The 24,985-nt window shown below is 45.8% G+C and overlaps 1 protein-coding gene across 2 annotated transcripts in view; it reads left to right on the top strand.

Moving 5' to 3' along the window:
• Positions 1 to 394: 394 nt before the first annotated feature.
• The window catches only part of RBM33 (RNA binding motif protein 33), a 128,226-nt gene continuing 103,635 nt past the window's right edge, over positions 395 to 24,985 (top strand). For both annotated transcript variants that reach the window (XM_032840274.1, XM_032840273.1), the window contains exons 1-2: positions 395 to 668; positions 24,344 to 24,422. In XM_032840274.1, coding sequence (XP_032696165.1) covers positions 626 to 668; positions 24,344 to 24,422 — 122 coding nt within the window. In that variant the 5' untranslated portion in view covers positions 395 to 625. The remainder of the gene's footprint in view (positions 669 to 24,343; positions 24,423 to 24,985) is intronic.

The raw sequence follows: 24,985 nt of genomic DNA, 5'->3' as shown, positions 1-24,985 counted from the left end.
GCGCAAACGCCCACGGACCTCGGCGATCCACCGCGCAGCGTGCGCGGGTGGCACCTGCAGCCGGGCCCCGGACGCAAGCCCCGCCTCTCCGAGCACGCCCCGCCCCGGCCCTGACGGCCCCGCCCCGGCCCTGACAGCGCCTCCGGCCCCGCCCACGGCCCCGCCGGCCGCCGGCCGGAAAGCGCGGCGCCCACTGCTGCAAAGCGCCGTGCGACAGAACCCGGGACCGTACTACGGCCGGCAACCGCCCCCGACGCCGCTGCAAGCCCTACGGCGACGGGAGTCGAGTGTGGTGGCCGCCCTCCTGCTCGCCGTCTGCGCTTGCCCCGCGTCCCTGGAGCCGCCCGGAGCCGCCGCGCCGCGGAGGAGGCCCGCGTCCGCCCCGCCGGTCGCCATCATCCCGGCGTGCACCGCGGCGGCGGGCGGGCCGGCGGCCATGTTGCGATAGTCTGTTGTTTTCTTCCTGCGGAGCAGCGGGGCCGGAGAGGCGGAGACCGCCGGCCGCCTCCCCCTGTGCCCGGTCCCGGCCCGCCGTCCCCCGTGTCCCGCGCGCGTCTCTGGGCCCCGGCCGGCCGGCGGCCCCCCGGCTGGCTTGGCGGGGCGACCCTGAAGGCCCGCGAACACCATGGCGGCCGCCCTGGGAGCGGGCGGAGGAGCCGGCGCCGGAGGTACGTGAGCCGCCCCGCGCGGCGGGACGGGCCGGGGCTGCCTCGGCCCGCGTCGTCCGGCCTCCCGCGTCGTGTCCGCGCTGCGGTGGCCCGCGAGCCTGCGCGCAGCCCGGGCTCCTTGGCGCGGCGGCCGGCCGCGGGCGGCGAGGCTGTGGCCTGCGGGGCCGCGGCCGCTCGGACCAGCCGTGGGGGCGGCCGGGTTTGCGGGGGGGCCCTGCGGGCTCGGGTGGGCTCCGGGCCGGGAGGGACGCCGCGTCGTGCGGGCGTGTGGGGCGGTGCGGCTCCTCGGGCCCGGGGTCCTGAGGGCCGAGCCCCGGCGCGCGGACGCGCTGCTGCGGGGCCCCCACCGTCCGGCGAGCGCCTCTTCGCGCCTCCTCGGGCCTCCTCGGCGGTGCGCGGGCGCGGCGGGGCCAGGTCGCCCGCGTGCCGAGCCCGACCCGGCGATTCCCCCGCTCGCGGGCCTCGGCGGTGTAGGCCGGGCGCCGGGCAGGTTCCGGCAGCCCCGCCGCGGACGTCAGCGCTCGTCGGCTGCGGAGCTTTGCGCGGTGGCCTTGGTGCGGGGGAGCGCGTGAGGGGCTCGGGCTTGCTCGGAATCCCTGCGGGAGGAGCGCCGGCCCGTCGGGGTCCCCGAGTCGGGCTCTGGCGAGCGCGTTGCCGCCGCCGCGCCCGGAACTCCGGCCAGCGTGTGCCAGCGTGTGTGCGGCGGGGAGGGACCGCGGGGACGGCGCTCGGAGCGTCCCTTCGGCCGGCCTGGTTCGCTGCGCACGACTTTCCGCCGGCGACTCTGCGTGTCCGCGGCGAGGCCCTCGTCGCCTCGGAGCCCGCGCGCACCTTCGCGGTGACGTGCCGGGCCCGGGCCCGTGTGCGGGGCCTTCCCGGAGGCCGCGGCCGCGTGAGCACGGGGTGTGCGGCGGTGCTCCCGAGCGCCCGCTGTCCACCTGTGGCGCGGCCGTGTGGCCGAGGGCAGGCGTCCTCGAGTTCGGCTCTGGGCAGTCTGACGGTTGCTGTCTCCGAGCACTGGGTGGGCTTCATCCGCGGTGCGTGGAGCCTTCGCTCGCGCTCCATCCCGGGCCGCTGGGCGCCCTGAGACCGAAGCCGGGGCCCTCGCGGGTTTGGGAGACCCGGGGACTGGCTCCCGGGGCCCCTCCACGCCCACGCAGTCCCGCCGCGCCTCCGCCTCCCTCGCTCTGCGCAGCCTTGCTTCCTGCCGAGCGCGCATCCTAGCTCGCAGTCGTATTTTGTTGTTTACTTCTTTCTTCTTTTTCTTAAGGTCTTACTTATTTGACAGAGAGAGAGCACAAGCAGGCGGAAGGGGGAGGGGAGCAGGCTCCCCGCCGAGCAGAGAGCCCGATGCGGGGCTCGATCCCAGGGTCCTGGGATCACGACCTGAGCGGAAGGCAGAGGCTTAACCCACTGCGCCCCCCAGGCGCCCCTGTTCACTTCTTCCTTAAAATAATCTGTCGTGTAGGATGGTGTAAGGAGTGAGTGAGGCCCGCGAGGACGGAGTGCTGCGCGCCTCGGCTCCGCTTACTCGAGCTGCGGCGGGCTGTGTTCCAGTGATTCCACCGGAACCGAAGTAGGAAATGTCCTTACGAATCCCTGTGTGCCCTTCGCTGTGCACATTTAAGTTGAGCCGTTTTTATTTGTGACCTTTTATGGTACCAGCGGAATCATGTAGTGTTCTGCACTTGCTTTGTTCCCCTGAAAGTAGGTCCTGGGGGTTGGGGCGCCTGGGGGGCGCAGTCAGTGGAGTATTGGACCCCGACTGGGGTCATGATCTCAGGGTCCTGGGATCGAGCCCCTCCTGGGGCTCCCTGCTCCTCGGGGAGTCTGCTTCTCCCTCTCCCTCTGCTCTGCCCCTCGCGTTCTCGCCGTCTCTCTCTCTCAAATAAATAAATACAATCTTAAAGAAAAAGGAGGTCCTGGGGATCTTCCATGTCAATAGGTGAGAGTTTTATGGATCCACTATTGATCATTTCATCGTTTTTCTATTGATGGGCCAAGTTCAGTTACTTCTAAACTGCTGTGGAAAATACTGTGCCGAACATCTACAGACACAACTTGGTGTGCTTCTGCAGGTGTTTTCGGAGAACCCCTAACCTACCTCTAGAGGTGGAAATACTGTGTTTCAAGTTACATTTATTTAAAGTCGTGGTAGCTGTCGCCAGTGCCCTTAAAAACAAGTTGGTGCCACTTTATCCTCCCTCAGTAGTGTGGGGGGGGGTTCTGTTTTTCATGCCCCTTTTAAGAGTCTTTTTCATTTTTGTTCATCTTGGGACAGAGAAATAACCATAATGTTTTTATATTTTTCTGATTTCCAGACAAGTCATGCATCTTTTTATATATTATTTTTCTGTGAGTTGTATGTTTATATCATTTCGCTTTTTTTTTTTAATCGGGTCGTTGATCTCTTTGTTATTATTTATATATTTTTTCACTCTATTTTTTTATCAGAATTATTAACCCCTTTTAAAAAATTCTGCTTCCCCTATAAATAATTTTGTTTTAAACTTTTCACTATATGGAAGTTTAAAATTTTTATTCTTAAATGTCACTTGGTTTTACAAGTTTTTTCTTTTTCTTCTTTTTGTAATGGTGTCTCTATGCCAAGAGTTCGTCTATGCTTTTTAACATTTTACGCTTCTGCACTTTTTTATATTTAGCTTTTATTTCTTGGAGTTTTATTCTGGGTGTTCTGTGGTTTTGGGACTTTTAACAGTTCTAATATGATTTATTGAACTCTCCATCTTTTCCATCTTTGTAATATATTAAGTTCCCATTAAGTTTTTTGCAATATACTGTTTCACAGGGTGTGTGTGTGCATATATATGCAGGTACGTATGGGTAAATGTTATGCATATATATGATGGCGTGTTCCTTTTCAGAAATATCTTGATTAGTCCTGTGCATTTAATAAAAATGTACTTCAGAATCATCAATCACATTGTATAAAGAATTCTACGGGAATTTTTATTGAGATGACATTGAGTCTTTTTATGTAATTTGAGAGTGTTTGACGTTTTTGCAATATGGGTCCTTTCATCTAATAACAAGAATGTTTCTGTCAAGCTTTTTGTTTTTGTCAGTCATCTCTACCAAATGTTTATTTGTTTATTCTGTACCTGCTCTGCTGGGCACTAACCCAAGAGCCTGGATACATAGAGATCCCTATCCTTATGGAACTTACATTAAGTAAAAAAAAAAAAAAATTTTAAGGATTTATTTATTTCAGAGAACCTGTGCCCTGGGGAGGGGGAGGAGGGGGAAGCAGACACCCTGCTGAGTGGGTCCCCTGACATGAGAGTCCATCTCCTGACCCTGAGATTGTGACCTGAGCTGAAATCAAGAACTTGGACACCTAACGAACTGAGCCACCCAGGCACCCCAGTAAAATTTTCTTTATGTAGGTCTTTCACATTTCTTGTTAGTTTTATTTTCAAATACTTTGTATTTGTCATTGTGGATGGCGTAGTTTTTTTTTATCTTTGTACATTCTCATTTGTTATTGGCCTATTACAGAAAAGCTTTTTAAAAATATAATTGAATTATATGTAGCTGGTTTTTTTGAATGTTGTTTTAATAGTTTGGTACTTTAGATTTTCTGGTTAGTCATGCCTGCAGAAACTTCTGGTATTTATAGCTCTCATTTCTTTTTCTTCTCCTTGTCTCAGACGCTTTCACTGTCAAGTCCTCCAGTATGATGTTGAAGAATATGGGTGGTGACAGCATCTCTGTCCTGTCATCTTGTTCTGAGTTTTAACGAGTGTTCTTTGAATGTTTTGCCATTAAATATGGTGTTTACTGTAGGTTTCTGATAGTGTTTTGGCAAAGAGAACTATTTTCTGAGTTGGGCGTTTAATTTTATCAGTGCTTTTTCCATATGTGTTGCGGTGGTTTATGGGATCCCTTTTCAGTCTCTTAATGTATTGATAGACTTCTAGTGCTGAACTGGCCTTGCGTTCTTGGTTTCAAAACCTTCTGTGTGCTTTTTAATGTATTAAATATATATTCTTTTTAACATACTGTTCTTTTTAGTATATTGTTGGACTTCAATTTTAGGATTTACCTGTGATCATAAGAAAGAGTGGATTACAGTTTTTTTCCTTTGTGTTTGTGTGTGCTTTGTGCTATCCTGTTTTTTTTTTTTTTTTTTTTTAAATGAGACGCTGGCTTCCTAGAATGAGTTGTGAAGTTTTCTGGGACAGTGTAAAAGATAAAAAAAAATTTAAAGTTGGAAGAACTTTTGTCTGAACAGCAGTTGGGTTTGATAGCTCTTTATTTTTCAGTTTCTTCAACCATTATTGGTCTATTTAGCTTTTTAGAAATTTCTGGGTCATTTTTTAAAAGTTTATTTATTTGTTTAATCTCTACACTCAAAATGGGGCTTGAATTCATGACCCCGAGATCAAGAGCTGCATGCTCTTCTGACATAGAGGTCAGTTTTAATAAATTTTTCTGGAAGAGTAATTTTTTATGTTTATATTTTTGAATTAATGCAGGGTTCAACACTACCATTTCTGGTGTGTTACAGGTAAATTTTTTGAGGCTCGTGTGTGTGAACAAATTCTTTATTCTTATACTTGATTGATGAATTTGGTTGGGCCTAGAATTCCAGACTTGGATTCATTTTCCTTAGATTTTTGGTGCTGGTGCGGTGTTGTTTTTCTGGCTTCCAGTTCCGCTGTTGAAAAGTCTGATGGCGTTCTGAGTCCTTTGTATGTGACCTTTTTCTTTCCCTGGAGGATTTAACAGTTCCTCCTCAGTGTTCTAAAATTTCCTTAGCTTGGGTCTTTTTGTTGTGCTTTGCACTTGGTGGACACTTTAGTGTGGAAATACGCATCTCCAGTTCTGGGAAATTTTCTTGTGTTTTTCTCCCTTTCCTTTCCTCTGTACACACCCGAATCTCTTATTATTGGTTTCTGTTGCTTCACTTATGTACAAAGTATAAGAATAATGAGACAGTTCGTTAAGATGCTTTTGGGAAGATGGGCACTTTGGTAGTTCCTAGAGGGAAGTAAAAGAACTCCTAACTGAGTTCGGCTGGAGAAGTGCAGCCCTCGGGGCCGCTCCTGGGCCTCCGGCTTCGGCCGCTGGCGGTGCCGCGCTCCAGGCACGCTCCGGGCCGCCACTCCAACCGCGGGAGGGGTTTTGTTCCTCTTTGGCCAAATGCAGTTTATCTTCAGCTGTTTCAGCTGTGGCTACATGTGTCTGCTCTTGTTGATCTTTCCGCAGTTTCTCCTCTTTCTTGAAGGAAGAAGGGATTCTGATACTTACACATAATGCCATTCTTAAAATGCTCACCACTAAGTCAGGTAAGCAAAGACAGTGTGACTCCGCGGGCGTGCGGCTTGTGCGCCACCACACTGCAGCCGGCCCGGCCGTTCTGCCCGCGCCATTAGTACGTGCGTGGGGAAGTGACCTCCCTACCGGAACCTCGACGGAGTTGTGGTTGCCCGGTCGCACTCTGTGTAGGAAGTCAGAGGGCGTGTCACTGCGGTGCTTCCGAAGTAAATGCCCGAGGGCCGCACTTGGTGTTCGGTAGACCTGAGTTGGTGTCGGTGTTTACTAACTTCGGTTAGTCTTGCTTCTCACGCTGTGAGAGGGAGACTTGAGGTTGCATCAACGGGGAAGACCGACGTGAACGTGACAGCTGGTTGAAGTCCGGCGAAGCCTCTGTTAAGCTCTGCAGTAGTGCTGGAAATTACTGGAGTTTTACCAGTTCTGCTTCAGTCAGAACAGAAGCCGCGCTCTGCGTTTCGAGTGCGAAGCTGTTTTCCTACCGCAGTTACAGGCTTACACGGCCTTAGAAAGGTGGAGGCACAACGGTTAGGAAAACCTCCTCCGATGGTCTCAGCCTGGTTGTCAGGAGTTTGCCTGCAAGTCCTGTGACCCTGAAGACTCTTGGGGAAGCTCAGGGGCCTTCTAGGTCTGCAGCACTGCCCGTGTTGACTTTTGACCCCTTGGAGTCTCGGGAAGTCACCGCTGACTCTGCCAGCTCCCGCGAGCCCGGTGCAGCGGCGTGGCTTTTCTGAGCTCCCAGCTCCCCGATGGCCTCCAGTCTTGTGTGTGTGTGTGTGTTTGTGTGTCCTGCCTCTGCCACCCGAGAATAACTAATGATAATCGGGACTCAGACCTCCTGCCAGTGCCTCGCCTCGCCTCGCCTCACCTCGCCGTCTAAGGCAGAACCCCACAAAGGCCCGGGGAAGAAGCATATTCCTGCATTTCCTCTGTAGCGTTGTGGCCAGTATAGTGACCACAGTCCGCACAGCCGATACTTAGTCTGTGGAAGGCAAAAGAGGGATTGGTGGGGGGACTTTCTCCTTTTCTTGTTTCTTCCCCTGAGTTTCACCTGTGTAGCAGCTGATCCTCACCAGTTTTTAGGTTTTACTTTTTTTTTATTCTTATTTCTGAAGGTTTCACTTTTTAAAAAGAGGGTCTAGATTCTTGGGAAAAGAAATGGGGCATCATTTCCTCTAAGTCCTGATGGGAACATCTGGTTGGCTGAGCTCAGACCACTTGTCCTCTTCCAGGCTGTCCAGGATGATAGAGAATCAAGGATCTACCGTTTATAGTTTCTGCATTGGGAGTCAGAGCCCTGTCTTACTGTGATTGATATCCACACGCAGGAAGGGGAAATCTTGTGTATGGCAGGCAGATGGTCAATGTGCAGTACACTTCCTGAATAGATCACATTTTAGGGAGAACCTGTCCAGGGGCCCATATCTGTGAGAGATTATTTATTTATAGTTATTTTGGGGTGGAGCAGAGGGAAAGAGAAAGAAAGATCTCAAGCAGACTTCACTCCCAGCCCGTGAGCCAGATGTGAGGCCTGATCCCACAACCGTGAGATCATGGCTGAAATCAAGAGTCCAAAACCTAACAGACTGAGCCCTCCAGGCGCCCCCGGTGAGAGATCGTTAAAACAGTGACTACAGATTTTTTTCGGAACAGCATGGCGTAGGGACGCTCTCTGAATATTTTGCTTGGTTACTCAATTTGGTAGTTTCACTCTGTGGGGCTAATACGATCACTTTCAAAGGTCTCGAACAGTACCCTGATTGTTTTTTCTAGTTACGGTTTAAATAAAGGGTCTAGATTTACTTGTCTATAAAATACAGAATTTTGAGTGTTTGTTAGTGATTCAGAATTTGAGTATATCATACATGAGAATGGTGTTGACGCAAAAAGAAGAAGGCTGAGAACCTTTGGACTAGAGCAAAGATTGGCAAACTTTATGTGTAAAGGGCCAAATAATAAACACTTTAGGCGCTGCAGATCACGTGGTTTCTGTTGCAATTACTGTTTGCCTTGTAGGTTGAAAGCAGCTATGAATGATGTGTTGCTGAATTGCATACAGTGTTCCAATAAAAGCTTACTTATAAAAATAGGTAGTAGCCAAATTTGGACAGAAATAGGTGGCAGACCCTTCTTGCCCTGTGGACTGAAATTTGCTGGCCCTTGGCTAGGTAATTGACTAGAACCCTATTCAAGCTAATGTTCTATATTATTTCTAATCCAAGTTTCAGGTTCCTGGAAATGAGAAAATAGTGAGAATGCTAAGTAAGAGAGTTGGGTTAGTTATAGACCTCTGGTTGCTGTGTAAGTGGAAGGCGTAAGAATTCTAGTAGATACCTGTAATCTTGCTCTCAGGACAAGTGCTCCCTTATGGAAATGGAATGAACGCTTAGCACCACGTTTGGCCTTCCAGGGAGAGTCCACAGGTGGGAGCATCGACCAGGCTAATCTTCCCCTTGGTCTTCAGGGTTGCATTGTTCTTGATTCCGTCAGACTATGTGGACATCTTTTGTTCTCTTGGTTCTGCTCATTGTGACAGATGTAAACTGCAGCTTTGCAAAAAGGATTTGTCCTTGTTCTAAACGTGAGCAGAAGGGAGGTGACTGTAGGAAATGTAAGAATAATAAAAACGGGCCGAGAGTTCTTGTCTTAGCTTATTTCCTAGGATTTCGAATCATGGTTCTTTCCATCTCCACCTGTATATTCCGTATGCGGGGGGAAGAAAATACCCTCTTGCTTTCTGCCTCAGTAGGTGTGGTCTTTGTCCATGTTGGGAGTCGTTCTTCCTTCCTTCTGGGAATTCTAGTTGTTTTCTGCTGCCACTGTTGCTGTAGCTGTGTCTTGCTGCATTACTTAAAAATGTTTTTATTTCTTTGGTGTTAGGGGATGAGATTGCTTTCTTCAGAAAAAGTTTTTTCAACCACAAACTTTTCCCCCCACGCTTGCATGAATTTACACCTGGGCTCGGATTCCCAGCAGTTTTCCCTTTGGGACCTCACTGCCGGTCATTTTTCCCTCCTTTGCTTCGCCCTCACGTTTGATCACTTTTCCCTTCCACACAGACACCGGCACATGTTGCGCTTGCTCCTACATTAAACACACACACACACACACACACACACACACACAAATACTTTTTCTTTATCGTAAAAGGTCCCCTTCAAGCATCTGTTCCATATTCGCACGTTGTGGCCAAAGCTTCTTGAGGTCCCTCTCACTTCCTGTTGACCTGTGTGCCCAGAGAAATCATTCAGTAAAATAAACTGTAAGGAATAGCATGACAAACCTATTAGCCTCAGAGCTGGAATTAGCACTTAACATTTGGTCACGTTTGCATCAGGTTTGTCTTTTAAATGAAGGATAGTATTACCGATAAGTTCCCCATTATGCTTTGTGTGATCACAGAACTCTTCTCCAGAGTCTACACTACCAGGAATTTGATGTGTTTCCAATATATATTTCTGTTACGTATCAATGTCAGGATGTTAAATGAAGAAATACACCTACCTCTGTGTATTTGTAACCAATACATAGTATTTATTTCATGCTCCCATGCTTAGTCTGTGCAAATGTCATTTTGTATTTTTGCCAGCGGGTCTTTGGTTTAGACTTGTTAGAGTGAGGATAAAAAGAGAAAGACATGTAGATTTTTGCCAGTTATTGTCAGACACAATTTTGTGTAGGATTTGTGCCATTTTGCACTGCCACCACTAGTCAGAGAGAATGCCTGTGTTCCCACACACTCATCAGCAGTACACAGTCACATGTTGTAAGTCTTTGTCAGAAGTAGGAAATTATTCATAGTTTACTTTAAAATATCTTTTATTTAAAAAAAGACCTGTTGTGGGAAAAATTTCAGCTTAAAAATAATTGCATAGTTCCTATATGTCCCATCATCTAGTTACAGCAATATGAAATCATGGCCAGTCGGATTTCGTCTGTTTTCCACCTTCTCACTCCTTCTGTCCCGGTAAAACACTCTTTAACTCCCCATTCCCCTGTCCCCTGGCACCCACCAGTCTACTTTCTGTCTTTATGATTTCTGCTACTCTTGGGGCTTCGTATAAGAGTACTCGTTTGCCATTTGTCTTTCTGTGAATGCCTTATTTCACGTAGCAGAGTGTTAAGGTCCGTGCGTGTTGTAGCAGGTGTCAGAATTTCCGAGACTAAATAATACCCCATTGTACGGCTAGACCACATTTCATTTATCCGTGTATGCACTGATGGACACTTCGGTTGCTTTCACCTTTTGGTTGTTGTGAAGAGGGCTGCCGTGAACATGGGTGTATGCATACCTCTGCAAACCTGTGTTTTTAGTTCTTTTTTGAGTATACCCCGAAGTGGAATTGCCACAGCAGTCATTGGGTTTAGGGCCCATCCTAATCCAGTCTGACCTCATCCTAACAATTATATCTGTAATGATCCTATTTCTAAATAAGGTTGCATTGTGAGGTTCTGGTGAACAGGTTCCTGGCACAGAGCTCCTAAAACCCTTTGAGTTTATTGTCTTTTGTATGCTAATGAACGACTCACTGTTGGTGGGGGGTAACCTAGGTCGCTTCAGGATGGGGCCAGTTGCCTGAAAAACCAGCCACGTGTTTAATGGGTGACAGTTTTCAGCCTCAACCTCATTTCCTGGGAGGTAGGGGATGGGCTGGAGATGGAGTTCTGTCATCTTTGGTCAGTGGTTTACCAGGCATGCTTATCTAATGAGACCTCCGTAAACATCCCTCAGTGAAGGGATTTGGGATAGCTTCCCATACGCCTGTGTTGGGAGGGTGGCATACCCTTGCCATGGGGACAGAGGCTTTTGCACTTGGACCCTTCCTAGCTTCATCCTGCTTACATCTGGCTCTCTATTTTTATACTTGATAGTAAACTGTCACAGTATCATATTAGTCTGGGTTCTGTGAGGGGTTCTGTAAGTTGTTCAATTGAATTATTTAGCCTGGGGGACAGAATTATGGGTAACCGGGGCACCCCGTTTGCAGCTGACCATCTGAAGTGGGGAGTCTCCTGAGACGGAGCCCTTAACCTCTGTGCTAACCCCGGATTATGAGGGATTGGCAATTACGGGATTATGGGATTGTTCAACATCTGCCTCGTGTCTGAAAACCAGACTGTTCAGTCCTGTACGGTCAGCAAGTCAGACTTGCTTTTAGTATTAACAAAGGATGACTGGTGTGCAGTAAGACTGATGCAGCATTTTAAAAACCAAACCCATTGCTTTCTACCCATCCCCAACCCCAAAATAAACCAGCACATTTATCAGTCAATTCACATCCCACTAATATTCCGGATTCAAAATACCGATGTTTTCTTTGACTTCTCTTTGATCCTTGTCATTTAGTGAACGTGACTTGGAGTTTCTTAATGGACAGATTCTGGGGCGCTTAATTTCAGCTCCGGTCATAGTCTCAGGGTTGGGATTGAGCCCTGAATTGGGTTCCACACTCAGTGGGGAGTCTGCTTGAGTTTCTCTCTCTCCCTCTGTCCCGGCCTCTGCTCACACTTCTCTCTGCCTCTCTAAAATAAATAAATCTTTAAAAAAATAGATTCTGGTTGATCCATTGTCTTATTTTCCTACCTATTTACTGTGATGCTAGCCAGGATTTTTTTTTTTTTTTTAATTGCTTGGTTTGTAGTTGTGTGTTGTTCAGAGCATTGTTCATCTGTTACTGGTTCAGTCAGTCCTGCTTTTCGCTGCTGGGTGATTTTTCTAAGCTGCATCGTGTTGCATCTTAAGTGTAGGTAGGTGTCTCACAGTGATTCTTCAGTGATACCCCAAGTCTACCTTTTTTTTGTTTTTAAAGATTTTATTTGTTTATGTGACAGACAGAGATCCCAAGCAGGCAGAGAGGCAGGCAGAGAAGGCGGGGGGAGCAGAGAGCCCGATGCGGGGCTCGATCCCAGGACCCTGAGATCATGACCTGAGCCGAAGGCAGAGGCTTAACCCACTGAGCCACCCAGGCGCCCCTCAAGTCTGCCTTTTCAGCATTTATTTTTAACTGTTGCTTCTCTCCCTGAACGGCTGTTTCAAACCTGAGGAACTAGTCACAGTCTTCTGGGCTTACATGGCACTTTTCACCCTCTCTGCTGTCTTCCCTGTATGCCCATCTGCTTGTCAAAAATCAAGTCATTGCTCAGCCTTCCTCTCTGTTACTGTAACATCAAGCTTCACTTTCCCCAGCCCCGTTCATGCTGTATGTGCTTTTGGGGGGGGGGCTTGGAAATTAACCTCAAGATATCTCTTGGGCTGAATAAAGTTTTACTTGAATTTCAGTCATCCCATTGATTTTACTTTTTTTTTTTTTTCTTTTTTAAAGATAGATATTTAAGTAGGCTGCATGCCCAGCATGGAATGGAGCCCAGTGTAGGGCTTGAACTCCTGACCCTGAGATCAAGGCCTGAGCTGAGATCAGGAGTTGTATGCTTAACCGACTGAGCCACAAGGCACCCCTTCAGTGGCTTTTTCTGCTGATAAATTTAAATAGTATGAAACTTCATACTTCATTCAAAACATTGTACAGTCCTGTTTAAAGTTCGCACACTGTATGTTCAAATGGGTGCGTAGATAAACATTTAAAATGATGTTTGTTTGATGTTATGATTGTTACTTTTTGTTGTTGCTGTTTTTGAGAGCGAGCTCTAGCCAAGGATGGGGGAGAGGGAGAGAGAGACTCTTAAGTAGGCTCTGTGCCCACTGTAGAGCCTGATGTGGGGTTTGATGTGACCATGAGATCATGACCTGAGCAGAAGTCAGATCTGACCCACCCCGGTGTCCTATTATTTCTGATCAGAGAAACCTGGGGTGATTTCAGTACCATCTTTGTACCTTTTAGGATTCCAAGAAGTTTTTATAATTGTATGTTATTTTAGTACGGACAGGTTGTTACTCTAAGAAAGACAATAGGTTCTGTAAAAATGTAAGGAAAAAGTAGAGAAGACAATCTGTGATTCCATACAGAGAGATAACTGCCATTAGGGTTTTGCTTATATCCTTCCAGACACATATACACGTACACATTTTGCATATAAAGTGGCACGCTGTACTGCATGGTGTTGGGCGTTGTTAGATTATTTATTTTTAAAGGTTTTATTTATTTATTTGACAGACAGAGATCACAAGTAGTGAGAGAGGCAGGCAGAGAGAGAGGAGGAAGCAGGCTCCCTGCTGAGCAGAGAGCCCGATGTGGGGCTCGATCCCAGGACCCTGAGATCATGTCCTGAGCTGAAGGCAGAGGCTTTAACCCACTGAGCCACCCAGGCGCCCCGGTTGTTAGATTATTGTGGACATTTTTCCATGTCAGAAATACAGCAATTCTAGTGATAGTTCTTACTCTGCCTCTTATATAACTGCAAGACTGTATTTTAATTTACCTCTCTGCTTCGTCGGGTGTTTGCTTGATTTCCACTTTTTCCTGCTGATAAAACATTCCTTGGTGAGCTTCGTTGTCCATATCGTCTGTGCTCGCTGATTGGATGACAACAGCTTTCAAAGTCTTTTTAAAGAGTCCCCCAAGACTATTCCCCAAGGGTCCCCCAGGAGTGTTTGTGAGGGCTGTTTTCATAAGTGCTAAGACCTGATGATGTGCCTTTTTTACTGTGCGCACATTTGCATCAGTGTTGCAAAAGCGATGGTGAGTCAGTTTGTTTCCTTAGCGTAACTGAAGGCAGTGACCACAAACTGTTAGAGAAGCCAGGCCACGTAGGAAAAAACAAGAGTTTGTTTAGGAAGATCCTTGATGAAGCAGTAAAAGTTACTACTTTCATTAACTGTTGACCCTGAAGTACATTTGAAAAAATAATACTCTTTGGGGCACGTGGGTGACTCAGTTGGTTAAGCGTCCAACTCTCGATTTCAGCTCAGGTCATGATCTCAGGATTGTGAGATCAAGCCCTGCTTCTTGGGCTCTGTGCTGGGTGGAGAGGCTCTGTGGAGCCTCCTCCTCCTCTGGCTCTCCCCATCTCCCTCCCTCTTTAAAAAAAAAAAAGGTTTGTGACAAAATGGGAAGTATGCATAAGGTGTTTCTTAGGGAAAGTACTGTTCTGGTTGATTTGAGAGCTGAATACGCTATTTGTTGTTTTTTTCATAGAAAAGAACCAGTTTTATTTGAAAAGACAGCTGACGAAACTAGGATTATTCAGACTGTAGTATTTGGCACATGTTTTCTTGCAAGTGATGTGAGTCTGTCTATTCAAGGAAACAGCTGGCAGTATTGATTGCCAATGAGAAAATCCAAGCTTTCGAGCAAAAATTAGCATTTTGGAGAAGTTGTATTTGCTATGATGAACTTGAAACTGTCCCAGTATGTTAAAGATTTTCCTGAAGAGATTGGTGGTGCTTTAAACAAATGTAATTTTTGATACTGAATAAGAAAGGTGTCCACATTTGAAAGAACAGCATAACTCAGTGAACCAGTATTTTCAAGATGTTATACAGCCTCGTGTTAAAAGATATATTAAGAATGAGAGACATACCAGTGCATTTTAACAGGTGAGAGTATGAAATGTTATTGATAAGGGTTCAGACTCTGCATTGTAAATAGCCTTTGAGAAACCACTGCTTGTCGAGTGTTGGTATAATATTAAGAACATCTGAAATGATCTGAAAACACTTAATGCTCTTTAACAACTTCACATATTTTTGGAATTGGATTTCTTTCATGCATTTCACTCAGAACAATTTATTGCAAGAGATTGAACGCAGAAGCAGATGTAAAAATCAAGCTGTCTTCTGCAAAGACATTAAAGAGTTTTGCAAAACAAGAATTTTCTTTTTTTAAATACAGTTTTCAGTAAGAATATGTTACGTTAACATGTAATGGGTTTATTGTTTCTTTTACAACAATTTGTGAATAAAATATTTTAAAAATGTCTTGGTTTTAATTTCTGATACAGTAAATTTTGAAACATACGAGTCAGGTACATTTTTTTAAATTTACAAAAATTGAGTATAATCAATAAAATGTTAGGTTTCAAGGTTACACCATAGTAATTTGACAACTCTGTACCTATACCTGTAAACCTTATGCTGTGCTCACAAGTTTAGCTCTCCTCTGTCACCATACAGTGCTATTGCAGTATCATTAATTGTATTAGCAGTGCTTCCAGTGTACATTTTAGAAGCATTTTACACTGACCATTCTCTTTAAAATTGTAAGCAATCTGGTTAGCGCCTTCCACTCCCCTCCTTCTTGTTTTCCATATATGTTTGTGGGGTTTTTGTTTGTCTCTACCTGTTAGACTGTAACCTACATGTGGTGGACATTTTTATCTTGTACACCCTGTATATTAGGTGTTTAGAACAATGCCAGGCATACATTAGGTGCTCAAGTAATTGTTGAATGAAGAATACGGGTTTTATGACCTCGGTTCTGCATAGTTTGTGCTTAACTTTCAGTAGTCCTTAGTTTGGAATGATTTCATAGCCAATTTTCTTGGACATTTTATGAGGATCTCTCCTTTGGAGAAGTATTTATTTTAACTGTTTTTACATAATCCAGGTTTCTAATTTTGACTTTTGTGGATTTAACTGCAGGAAGTACTTACATAGCAAGATAACAGTTAACTTTTCTTCTGGAGTATGACGGATTGTGGCCAACTGGGGGCAGGGATTCCCAGCTCTAGCTGTTACCACAATTACTGGGAAGCTTTAAAAAAACAAACATGAAAAATAGAGCCCACTGAATCAGATTCAGGGTGGGACCAGGGATTGTATAATTTTTAACAAGGTTTCTAGGTGACTTACCTTGGCCATAAGGGTTTTCTGTCCTCAGCAGAATTGGCTGTATGGCAGTATCTGCCAAGGGCGATTGTGACCATTAATACCTTCACTGTGAACTGATGTGAAAGAAGCCATGAGCAGACCTTTTTGCTTATAAAATGTTGGAACTTTGTGTTCATGTTGTCAGCTAGGTACTCTGTTTTCATGAAGTATGTAATCTGGGGGAGGAAGGAAAACCAACACAGAAACTAACAGGAAACTAACCACAGAAACTTTATTTATTTATTTATTTTTAAAGATTTTTATTTATTTGAGATGGAGAGCATGAGAGAGAGCACGAGTGCATGAGCGGTGGGGAGGGGAAGAAGGAGAGGGAGAGGGAGAAGCAGGACTCTCCGCCGAGCAGCGAGCCTGACTTGGGACTTGATCCCAGGATCCTGGGAGCATGACCTGAGCCGAAGGCAGACGCTTAATGACTGAGCCACCCAGACACCCCCAGAAACTTGAATTAGTTGCTTACATTTAAAAACTAAGGAACAATCCATAATTTTGTCTTCTCTTGAGAAGCTGGGATTCTGCCTTCGCTCGGCCTGCACTCCCTGGTAATGTGGTAATGCTCCTGTCTTTAAACTGGGTAAAGTCCTGCTCATTTGACATAATGCCTACCTAGTCTGCTTTGCTCATTTATATTCCCCTGTGTACTTCCTGTAGACATTGGAGTTTTTCATCCCTGAACAAAGTTTCTTAATTATCTTTTTAAAAAGCTGATTCCATTGAAGTGTAATTGACACGCAGGAGATTGAGTATCTTTGAAACACGTAATTTCATAAGTTTGGATATCTGTATACATCCGTGGAACCACAACCGGTCAGTGTAATGATTGTGTCATTGTCGGAAGTGTCTTCGTGTCCTTTCTAATTCCTGCCTCCTGTCTGTCCCTGAGCAAATGCTGATTCTGTTACTGATGGAACAGTACCATTTTATAAAAAGGAATGTGAGAGTGTGTGTTCTCTTTTTTTTGTCTGGCTTCTCTCAGCATAATTATTTTGAAGGCCATCCATGCTGTTAAGTGTGTATCAGTATTTAAGTCTCCTTTATTGCTGAGTAGAATTGTACCTGGGGATATTTCATAGTTCGTTGATCTGTTTGCCTGTTGATGCACATTTGAATTGTTTACAGTTTTGGGCTTTTATCAATATTGTGCCTGTGAACATTTGTGTACAAGCCTTAGCCTGGTCTTAAATTTCTTTTTCTTCTTCGGTAGTTACACAGGTGTGGAATGGCTGAATCATGTACTTGGGGTATATTTAACTTTTTAAGAGACTGCCAGACTGGGGCACCTGGGTGACTCAGTTGGTTGTGTCTGCCTTTGGCTCAGGTCATGATCCCCAGGTTCTGGGATTGAGCCCCGCATCAGGCTCCCTGCTCAGCCGGGAGTTTCCTTCTCCATCTCCCTCTGCTGTGCCCCTGTTTTTGCTCTTGCTTGCTCTCTTGCTCTCAGATAAAATCTTAAACTGCCAAACTGTTTTATTAGGTGGTTGTATCACTTCACATTCCTGTCAGCAGAGTATGAGCTCTGTTGCTCTACATCCTTGACAACACTTGGTATAGTAGGTCTTAAATTTTAGCCATTCTCATAGATATGTCCTGGTGTATTGTTGTGGCTTTAATTTACATTTTCCTAATGACAGTGTAAAGTTGAGAATCTTTTCATACGCTCATTGTCATAACATGCATGGTTTTTGGTGCAGTCTCGATTTAAGTATTTTTCCCATTAAGGATGCTTGGGTAGCTGTCTTGGTTAAGCTTCTGAATCTTGGTTTCAGCTCGGGTCATGATCTCAGGGTGGTTGGGTCCCTGTGTCCAGGCTCTTTGAGGAGTCAGCCTGAGATTCTTTCCCCCTCTTTTCTCTACCCCTCTGCGCCTCCTCTTGCTTGTGGCTTTCTGTCTCTAAAACAAATAAAATCTTAAAATTTTTTTCCCTTTAGAAAACGTTGGGTTTTCAATGTTGAGTTTGAGAGTTTTTAGTATTTTCTCCAAATATGCATCATTTAATAGATGTATACTTTGCAAAGACTGTTAGTTTGGCTTGTCTTCATTTTCTTAATGATGACTTCTGGAGGGTCGAAGTTTTAAATTTTGATGAAGTTCAGATTATCATTTTGTTTTTTTTTATTGATTGTGCTTTTGCTGTCACCAGTGTCCTTGCCTAACCCAGGGACCACAACGATTTCCTTCTGTGTTTTTATAAGGAATGGATCCAGGTTCACTTTTTTCCCCTTCTTTCTTTCCTTCTCTTTCCCCTCCCCGCCCCCCTCATTTTCCCCATACGGTGATCCAGTTCTTCTAGTACCATTCGAAAAGGCTTTTCTTTGAATCTTTGTAAAATATCAGGTGTCCACATAATGTCCTGGACAGGATCATCTGTTCCATTGGTCTATTTGTCTATTTTTATACCAACACCACTGTTTTCATTATTATAGCTTTCTAATAATTCTTTAAATTAGACAATGTTAGTTTTCTAACATGCTTCTTTTTTCAGAATTGTTTTGGTTATTTTAGGTCCGTTGTATTTCAACATGAATTTTAGAATCACTTTTTTCATTTCTACGGAAAAATGGCTGGGATTTTAATTGGGATTACATTGAATCTATAGATCAATTTAGGGAGAAATTGACATTTCAGTAATAATGAGTCTTGACTCATGAACAGGATCTCTTGATGTGAAAACAAAGGCAAAAGAAACGTGGAAAAAATTAAATCTCCTTACAACTTTCAGCCCATTGGCAAGTCCTTGGGACAGGCAGAGTGACCGTCCTCCAGGAAGCCAGTTGCCTCCAAATTAATACTTTGCAAGAGGCAGAAGGCAACCTTAGCTTAACATTAGCCCAACCTCCAGGATCCTGTAAAAATCCCTTTAGAAACTTCCTTTATCTCTGCGCCCCTCTCATGTGTGTTAGCAATCATCCTCCAAGCACGTGGGCACCGGTACACATCCGAAGGGTCTCACGACTATGGTTTTACTGGACAGCAGTAAATGACCCTTTCCTAACAACAGCTAGCCCCTTGGGCCCTCGAAACCCTGCTTCCAACTTCCTTAGAGACTTACACTGTCCCCCACCCCCTCCCGACTTGCACGTATGTAATTGGCCACTGTTCACAGCCCCAGCGCAGCTCTTTCTGCCGACGGGTCCTGTCCCGTGCTGTAATAAGACCACGCTTTTTGCACTGAAGACGTCGCAAGAATTCTCTCTTGACCGTTTGCTCCCGAACCCCAACATTTCACATTATCACTTCATTCGCTTAAGTATTTCTGTTGGCATAATTTCATAGTTCTTAATGTACCGGTTTTTCACATCTTTTATCAAGTTTGTTCCTAGTGTTCCATGTTTTTTATGTTACTGCAGAGTTTTGTTTATTAATTCAGTTTCCAATTAGTCATTACTTGTATGTAGAAAAACTTGATTTTTTGGTATTGATCGTACGTTTCACAACCTTGCTCGCTTCACTTAGTAGTTTCAGTACTTCTTAAAAATACATTCCATATGATTTTTTAAGAAGTTGATCACCGCTATGATTAAAAACAGTTTTACTTGTTCCTTTTCAGTCTAGATTCCTTTTATTTCTTTGTCTTGTCTGGTTGCACATGTAGAACTTGCAGTACAGTGCTAAAGTGGTAGGAGTGACAGTCCTAATCTTGTTCCTGATCCCAGGTTGAAAACATTCAGTCTTTACCTCTGCTCTTAGTATGGTAAGAGGTTTTGTTTTTTTTGTTTTTTTGTTTTTTTTTTAAAGATTTTTATTTATTTGACAGAGATCACAAGTAGGCAGAGAGGCAGGCAGAGAGAGGGGAGGGGAAACAGGCTCCTCACTGAGCAGAGCGCCTGACGCGGGGCTTGATCCCAAGACCCTGGGACCATGACCTGAGCTGAAGGCAGAGGCTTTAACCCACTGAGCCACTCAGGTGCCCCTGTTAAGAGGTTTTATAAGGAATGGATATTGGGTCTTGACTAATAACTTGTTCTACATTTTCGAGATAATAATTTGATTTTCCGTTTGTAGTTAATGTATTACAGTGTTGTATTTTTTTTTTTTAAGATTTTATTTATTTATTTGACACAGAGATCACAAGTAGGCAGAGAGGCAGGCAGAGAGGGGGAAGCAGGCTCCCCGCCGAGCAGAGAGCCCGATGCGGGGCTTGATCCCAGGACCCTGAGATCATGACTGGAGCCGAAGGCAGAGGCTTAACCCACTGAGCCACCCAGGTGCCCCGTATTTGCTTTTTTTAAACATTTATTAATTTTTGAATGTTAAACGAACTTTTCATTCTTGGGATAAACCCATGTGGTAATGATCTATATTGTCCTTTTAATGTGTTACTGAATTTTGTATGCTGATTTTGTGAAAGGAATTTTACATGTGTGTTTGTGAGAGATAGTGGTCTAATTTTGTATTCTTTTGTCCTTGTCTAGTTTTATACCGGTCTGATAGAAAGAGTTTGAAAGTCTTTTTCAAGTTTCAATTTATCTCTTCTAATCTTTATTATTCCTTTTGCCGTCTTACTGTTTAATTTGCTTTTCTTTTTCTAGTTTCTCAAGATTTAGAGTAGGAATGTTGATTCAAGGTCTTTCTTCGTTAGTATAGGCATTTACAGCCATAGATTGCCCTCCTACTACTGCTTTTGCTGCATCTCATAAACTTTGGTATGTTGTAGTTTTGTGAGCCTTTGTGTCGGGGTACTTTCTTATTTCCCTAGTTACTTCTTTTTTGATCTCTTGATTGAAGAGGTGTGTGTTGTATAATTTCCACATATTTGTGAATTTTCCAGTATTCTTTCTATTAATTGATTTCTAGTTTTACTATATTTTAGTCAGGGACTGGACTAAAGGCTGAGAACAGGAAACCTGTGTTCAGTGGAAAGCCCATCTCCATCTTCCAGGAACAAGATCCCACAACATCAGAGGGGCTAATTGTGGAGCCGGGTAGGTTCTAAAGTCCTCTGGGGACATGGAGAAGGCTGGCACTCACTTGAAGAATGGAGCCGAGAGGCTCGTCATCTCGACCTCCTTCGCTGAAGCCCCCATGTTTGTGATGGGCATGAATCACGAGAAGGACGACGACTCCCTCAAGACTGTCAGCAACGCCTCCTGTACCACCAGCTGCTTGGCCACTCTGGCCAAGACTATCTGTGACCGTGGATGGCCCCTCTGGGAAGCTGTGGCGTCATGGCCGAGGGGCTGCCCAGAGCAGAGAGCATCATCCGTGCTTCCTCCGGCACCACCAAGGCCGCAGCCAAGGTCCTCCCTGAGCTAGCTGAGTGAGCAGCTCCCTGGCATGCCCCTGCATGTCTCCTCCCCCGGTGTGTCAGCCGTGGATCTGAACCACCGCCTGCAGAAAGCTGCCCCTCTCTTTCTTTCACCTGGGGGGCTCAGTCGTTTGAGCGTCTGACTCTTGGTTTCACCTCAGGTCATGATCTCAGGGTTGTGAGATGGAGCCCTGTATCTGGCTCCAGCGTGGGCACAGAGCCTGCTTAAGATTCTCACTCTCCCTCTGTCAGAGGATAAAAACACCAATAGCTCCTGACCCAGTTCATGGAGTTTTGCACCAAGAGAAGTAAGCCAAGGAGACCTAGAGTTTCTCTGCTCCCCTCCCCAGCCATCATCCAGGCCCTCAGCTCCCAAAGTGAGGATATTACTCAGAGACAGGTACACCACTGTCCCCACGCATAGCACTAGTGCTAGGACTTGGGGTTTGTCCAAGGGGAAGAGCAAGGCTTAGACCAACAGAGCTCCAAAACTCTCTCAGAGGAGCCAACTTCATGGAACATAATGCAAAAAAGTTCTAGCCAAAAGGTACTCTTGGAAACAGTGAGAATCCTGCAGAGAAATAACTGGAAGGAAAGTTAGAGTCAACTGTCAAAAGACAATTCAATCATAAAGATAAAGAACGTTGGCTAGTTCTAGCCCTGGGCTGGGAAAATTCCTGGGGCATTATTGGTGTTTTTACCTCTGACTCTCCTAGGCAGATTCCTTCTGGGGCGGTGTCTGTCTGCCGCCTCTCCTCAAGCCTCTGGGCTCGCATGTGTGTCCAAGAGGAAAATCTTTCATTCCAGTTCCTTGTTTTTCCCAATACAATTTTTTAAAATGAGATAGGAGATGTACTGTGTGTGAGACAGACACACAGTATGGGAAAAACGTAAAATGGGAAAAACGTAAAATGTCTTACTAATATTTTCTGTATTGGTTACATGCTGTAATATTTTGGATATGCTAGGTTACATAAAACATGTTGTTAAGTTTTCACTTGTTAAAGTTTCATTCTTTTCACTTTTACCTGTAGCTACAGAAAACTTATATATGCGACTCGTGTTTTTTTTCTGTTGTTCAGCAATTCTGTAGTATCCCTACTTCCCCTAAATAAGGTCTTTGTCTTCTGTGGTAAATTCGGAAAAATGTAAAGATAACAAAAATGTTATAAAAGTAGCTTTAATATTTAATAAAGCAGTATTTTTTTCCCTTTCATGTAATTTTTAGTAAAAATTCTGAAAAACTTAATTTGTAAGGAAAATATCTTGTTAAAATTTATGACTTTTTAAAAAAAAAGTCCAGTCTGTTAGTGACATTTCATGCCCAGTAGTGTTCAGTAGCTTTCAATAGCCCTACTCAGACTTTTTTAAACTTTTTTTCGGTGGGGGTGGGGAGAGCATGCCCGTGTGTGCAAACGCACACAAGTGGGGGGGCAGAGGGAGAGTGAGAATCTTAAGCAGGCTCCGTGCCCAGGCTGGAGCCAGATACAGGGCTCCATCTCACAACCCTGAGATCATGACCTGAGGTGAAACCAAGAGTCAGACGCTCAACCGACTGGGCCCCCCAGGTGTCCCGGCATTTGTAACAGCTGTACATGAAATTTCCGTATCGCATTTATTCATTTCGGTACTGTGTACTTGACAGTGGTAGATGATGAGGTAGGTCCCCCTAAGCCCCTCCCCTGCTTCAGGGGCCTGGGATGGAAACTGTGGGGAGGGCAGGAGAGTCTCAGCCTGTTGGGGGATGAGTTGGGCAAGGACTCCAGCAGGGCCTCTCTCTTCCTCTTGTGCCCCTGCTAGGGCTAGTGGTCCGGGGGGCTCTTCTTCCTTGGAGGCTATGTAGACCGTAAGGTCCACTGTTCCGTTGCTCTGGTCAAATTCCCTGTCGTACTAGGAATGGAGCATGACGAAGTGGTCATTGAGAACAGTGCCAGCCCCGGCACTGAATGTGGAAGAGTGGACCTCACTGTTAGAGCTGCAGGAGACAACCTGGTCTTCAGTGGAGCCCAAGGTGCCCTTGAGGGGACGGGCTCTCCAGTGCCCGCTTCACCACCACCTTGATGTGGTCGTATCTGGCAGCTTTCTGCAGGCGGTGGTTCAGATCCACGGCTGACACACCGGGGGAGGAGACATGCAGGGGCATGCCAGGGAGCTGCTCACTCAGCTAGCTCAGGGAGGACCTTGGCTGCGGCCTTGGTGGTGCCGGAGGAAGCACGGATGATGCTCTCTGCTCTGGGCAGCCCCTCGGCCATGACGCCACAGCTTCCCAGAGGGGCCATCCACGGTCACAGATAGTCTTGGCCAGAGTGGCCAAGCAGCTGGTGGTACAGGAGGCGTTGCTGACAGTCTTGAGGGAGTCGTCGTCCTTCTCGTGATTCATGCCCATCACAAACATGGGGGCTTCAGCGAAGGAGGTCGAGATGACGAGCCTCTCGGCTCCATTCTTCAAGTGAGTGCCAGCCTTCTCCATGTCCCCAGAGGACTTTAGAACCTACCCGGCTCCACAATTAGCCCCTCTGATGTTGTGGGATCTTGTTCCTGGAAGATGGAGATGGGCTTTCCACTGAACACAGGTTTCCTGTTCTCAGCCTTGATTGTGCCATTGAATCTGCCACGGGTGGCCTCCTACTGGAACGTGTAGACCTTCACCGTTGCGTTTCAGGTGCAAGCGGCACTGCAGAGAAGTGGCCATCTGTCAAATCGGAAGGAGCAGAGAGCCAAAACTTTCACATTTTAAAATGTTACGTCAGGAATCCTTAAAAGAAGAACGTTGTTTCAGTACAGATCTTCCTCATCTTACCGAGTTATATCCTGATAAGCTTGCCGCAGCTCGAAAACGCTATAATTCAAACATGTGTGGACCTAACCTGCTTAACATTGTATTATAGTTCAGCCTGGCCTGTTTAAGGCAAACTCATGTCATGTAACACAAAGCCTGTTTTATAATAAAGTGTTAGCTGTGTTTTGTGACGTATTGAATATACTGTGCCGGTGTCAACGGTGTGAATGTATTGTACCGAAAGTGACAAACAGAGCGGTTGTGTGGGGACAGATGGTTGTTCGTGTATTGCTTGTTTACCCTCATGATCCCTTGCCTACTGGGAGCTGTGGCTGTTGCTGCTCCCTGCCCAGCATTATGAGAAAGAACTGTACTGCACATTGCCAGCTCGGGGAAAAGACCCACATTGGTAATTCGGAGTGTGGTTTTCACTGAACGCGTGTTGCTTTTGCAGCATTGCAAAGTTGAAAATCATAGGTTAAACCGTTGTTAAGTCAGGGGCCGTCAGTATTAGAACATCTGTGTCTGTTTTACTTTAATAAGACTGACTTACGGCCTCTCTTTCACAGATGATGACTTCGACCAGTTTGATAAGCCTGGCGCAGAGCGATCTTGGAGAAGAAGAGCCGCTGACGAGGACTGGGACAGGTATGGAATGACTGGTTCTTGTAGTTCGTGCTGATTTCTCTCATTCTGCCGCTTGGCTCTCAGAGATTTTTCTTTTTTTTAAATTAAGATTTTATGTTTACGTAACCTCCACACCCAGTGTGGGGCTCAAACTCAAAACCTGAAGATCGAGTGTCGCTGCTCCACACACTGAGCCAGCCAGGCGTCCCGGCTCCCCAGAGATCTTTCCTGAGGACGGTATATTGGCTCTCTGATGCTCTTTTCCAAGTAGGCCTGCCCCTGCTGCGCTGATGTGAGTGCCGGGGCAGGTCTTCCAGGTAGGAAGGTAAGGCCTTTCTGGTAGGCTCCAGTTCCAGGCCTGTATTGTCTATAGGGCCCTGTTGTCCCTTCTGTCTCTGTGTTTTTAGGCAGTGGTGGTACTGATTTGGTGGATCCCCAGCTGTCATTGCCAGAGTTCTTTTGTTCTGTGGCCTGCCTAATATTTGGCTAGACTTTAAAATTTTTCCCAATTTTGTATGTGTATAATAGTCTCTCACTATAATTTTAAATTTTTATTTCTCTGATTACTAGTGAACATGGAAATG

Source organism: Lontra canadensis, unplaced genomic scaffold (genome assembly GCF_010015895.1).
Source record: "Lontra canadensis isolate GAN:19392208 unplaced genomic scaffold, GSC_riverotter_1.0 scaffold111, whole genome shotgun sequence".
Classification (NCBI taxonomy): Eukaryota; Metazoa; Chordata; class Mammalia; order Carnivora; family Mustelidae; genus Lontra; species Lontra canadensis.
The sequence above is the reverse complement of the archived record's forward strand: the minus strand, read 5'-3'. Positions and strand labels throughout refer to the sequence as shown.